Source organism: Austrofundulus limnaeus, unplaced genomic scaffold, assembly GCF_001266775.1.
Source record: "Austrofundulus limnaeus strain Quisiro unplaced genomic scaffold, Austrofundulus_limnaeus-1.0 Scaffold995, whole genome shotgun sequence".
In the NCBI taxonomy this organism is placed as follows: Eukaryota; Metazoa; Chordata; class Actinopteri; order Cyprinodontiformes; family Rivulidae; genus Austrofundulus; species Austrofundulus limnaeus.
In genome coordinates this window covers 97,910-100,536 of record NW_013953397.1, presented here as the reverse complement: position 1 = coordinate 100,536, position 2,627 = coordinate 97,910, and the positions used below count along the sequence as shown (strand labels likewise).

The 2,627-nt window shown below is 40.1% G+C and overlaps 1 protein-coding gene across 1 annotated transcript in view; it reads left to right on the top strand.

Annotated features, from left to right (window-relative positions):
- LOC106533665 (zinc finger protein 771) overlaps positions 1 to 912 on the top strand; it is a gene marked incomplete at its 3' end in the record, with an annotated part of 5,478 nt that extends 4,566 nt beyond the window's left edge. The window contains 1 exon segment of the mRNA XM_014030069.1: positions 5 to 912. Within this exon segment, the coding sequence (XP_013885523.1) occupies positions 5 to 912 (908 nt within the window).
- Positions 913 to 2,627: the final 1,715 nt, after the last annotated feature.

Here is a 2,627-nt window from a genome sequence, read left to right as displayed (position 1 = left end):
AAGAGGAACACGAAGAATCAGAACCTCCACAGATTAAACTTGAAATAGAAGAATTGAAATTACCCCAGATTAAAGAGGAACACGAAGAATCAGAACCTCCACAGATTAAACTTGAAATAGAAGAATTGAAATTACCCCAGATTAAAGAGGAACACGAAGAATCAGAACCTCCACAGATTAAACTTGAAATAGAAGAATTGAAATTACCCCAGATTAAAGAAGAACATGAAGAATCAGAACCTCCACAGATTAAACTCGAAATAGAAGAACTAGAATTGCCCCAGATTAAAGAAGGTCAAGAAAAATGGGAACCTTCACAGGTTAAAGAGGAACACGAGGAACTCTACATCAGTCGGGAAGAAGTACAGATAAAGCAGGAGACTTTTGCCTTTAAAGTGACCCAAAATGATAAGAAACTTCCTGAGAGGAAACCAGAATCAAAGAACGATGAGCTCCTTCCTGACAGCTGTACTGAAGCTGAGAGCAGAGATCAGGAAGGAAGCTCTAAAACCTGCAAAACATCACTAAAATGTGACGTTTGTAGAAAAACCTTTGATAAAGCCTCATTATTGAAGCGACATTACCAAATCCACTTGGATGAGAGACCATACACCTGCAGTACGTGCCAGAAAACTTTTAGAAATAAATATAATTTGCAGATCCACATGAGAATTCACACTAACGAGGCACCGTTTATCTGCAAAACGTGCGGGAAAGGTTTCAAATTTAGCAGCGGTTTCCAGATCCACACCAGAACACACACTGGCGAGAAGCCCTACTTTTGTGAAACCTGTGGGAAAAGGTTTTCTGATCACCCAGCATTCAAAAAGCACAAGATGGTCCACACAGGTGAGAAGCCACATGCATGCAAGACCTGCGGGAGAAGATTCAACAGCCTCAGTCATTTAAGTCGGCACATGAACACTCACTCAGACGAGAAGTTGTTTCTTTGCCAAACCTGCGGGAAAAGTTTCAGCTGCAGCAGATATTTATGTCGGCACATGAGAAGCCACACTGGTGAGAAACCCTTCACCTGTACAACCTGTGGGAGATCTTTCAGCAGGAGCTGTCATTTATCAAAACACATGAAAAATCACTCAAAAGATAAACCCTTCTTTTGTAAAACCTGTGGGAAAACGTTCCCAGATAAGGCTGCTCTTTCAAGGCACACGCTCAACACMCATCCAAAGAGGCCTCATTCATGCAAAACGTGCGGGAAAAGTTACGGGAGAAAGAGTCATCTGTTGCGACACATGAGGATTCACAGTGGAGAAGTTTTAGACTAAAACGGTTTTGTTCAAACAGAATTATGGAAGCAAAAAAAAGAAGTATAAAGAAGCTGCAGCTGGAGTCAGAGGTTTCCATAAATGTCAGATTATTTTTGAGGTTTCAGGAAATCCTCTGAACCATTTTATTAATAATGATTATACAGCTTACAAGATTTGAGAAAACAAGTTTGAATTTATTGTGGATCATTTCTAATTTTCTGAATTCATATAGGCTCTGTTTTTTAATCCAAATCAGTTCAGTGATGCTGAAGTTTTTCCTTAACTTGATGAGGCCGATTATCTTCCTGTTAGTGATCATGATTGATTGCAGCTGTTAGTTTGAACCTCAGATGACAGGAAGCTGTTTCGGATGTTCCAGACTAAAACCAGTTCTACATCAGCATGGACCCTGAAGCTGGAGTGAAACCTGCAGCAGTCCACACGGATGAGACAAATGTCTTCTGGAGACAAGTGTGATGATCAGACGAGATGAAAATGGAGCTGCTGGAACAACTCTCCTAAACCTCCGACATCAACTGGATGGAAAATTAGTGAACTTAAATAAAAGTTGTCTGGTTCAGGACACCAACCAGTTTAAACAAGATCTGCCAGAAAGAAGAAGAGGAGGAGTTCAGATCTGAGCCAGAAACTTATTGATGGAGACCAACAGTCTGTGGTCCAAAACCAGATTTTATTCAGAACCATATGTTCTGTCAACAAGAGGAGAGCAGCACCACGTGTTTAACGGCAGCAGCTTTAACAACAAAAACAGAAAACATGATAAAAAGTCAACATAATTTATCAAAAAATAATTTAAATGTAACATTTGTACAGACAGAAACTAGAGTTTGTCAGGTTTAGTGGAGGCGGCTTTGATCCNCGGGCCCAGTTCATCCTGGTTAGACCCTGCTGCTCACCTGTTCAGGTGTTGCTTCACATTCACTCAGTTAATCAGAGAGAGGAGCTGCCTGACAAATGATTTCACATCTAAACACCTGCTTCAGCCAAGAGAGCAGGAGCACTGAACACTGCTAACTGTTTGTTCCTAGAAAACCTAAAACATTTATTTGATCAGGGTGGTGTTGTGTTTCTTTACCTGAAAAAAGCTTTTAATTCTGTAAATCATAAAATATTATTGACCAAATGAAGTAAATTCAACTTCGAGCTCAGTCACTTAGAATCAGAGACAACATTTCACCTTCTCTGTTGGTCGACAGGTGTTCCACAAGGTTCCATTCTGGGGCCTTTGTTATTTTCTCGATATGTAAACGACCTTCTTCCAGTTTGTCGTAATATCTTCATTCAAATGTACAAAACAGTCATTTACACACATGGTGCAAACACAATTCAAGTAATCAG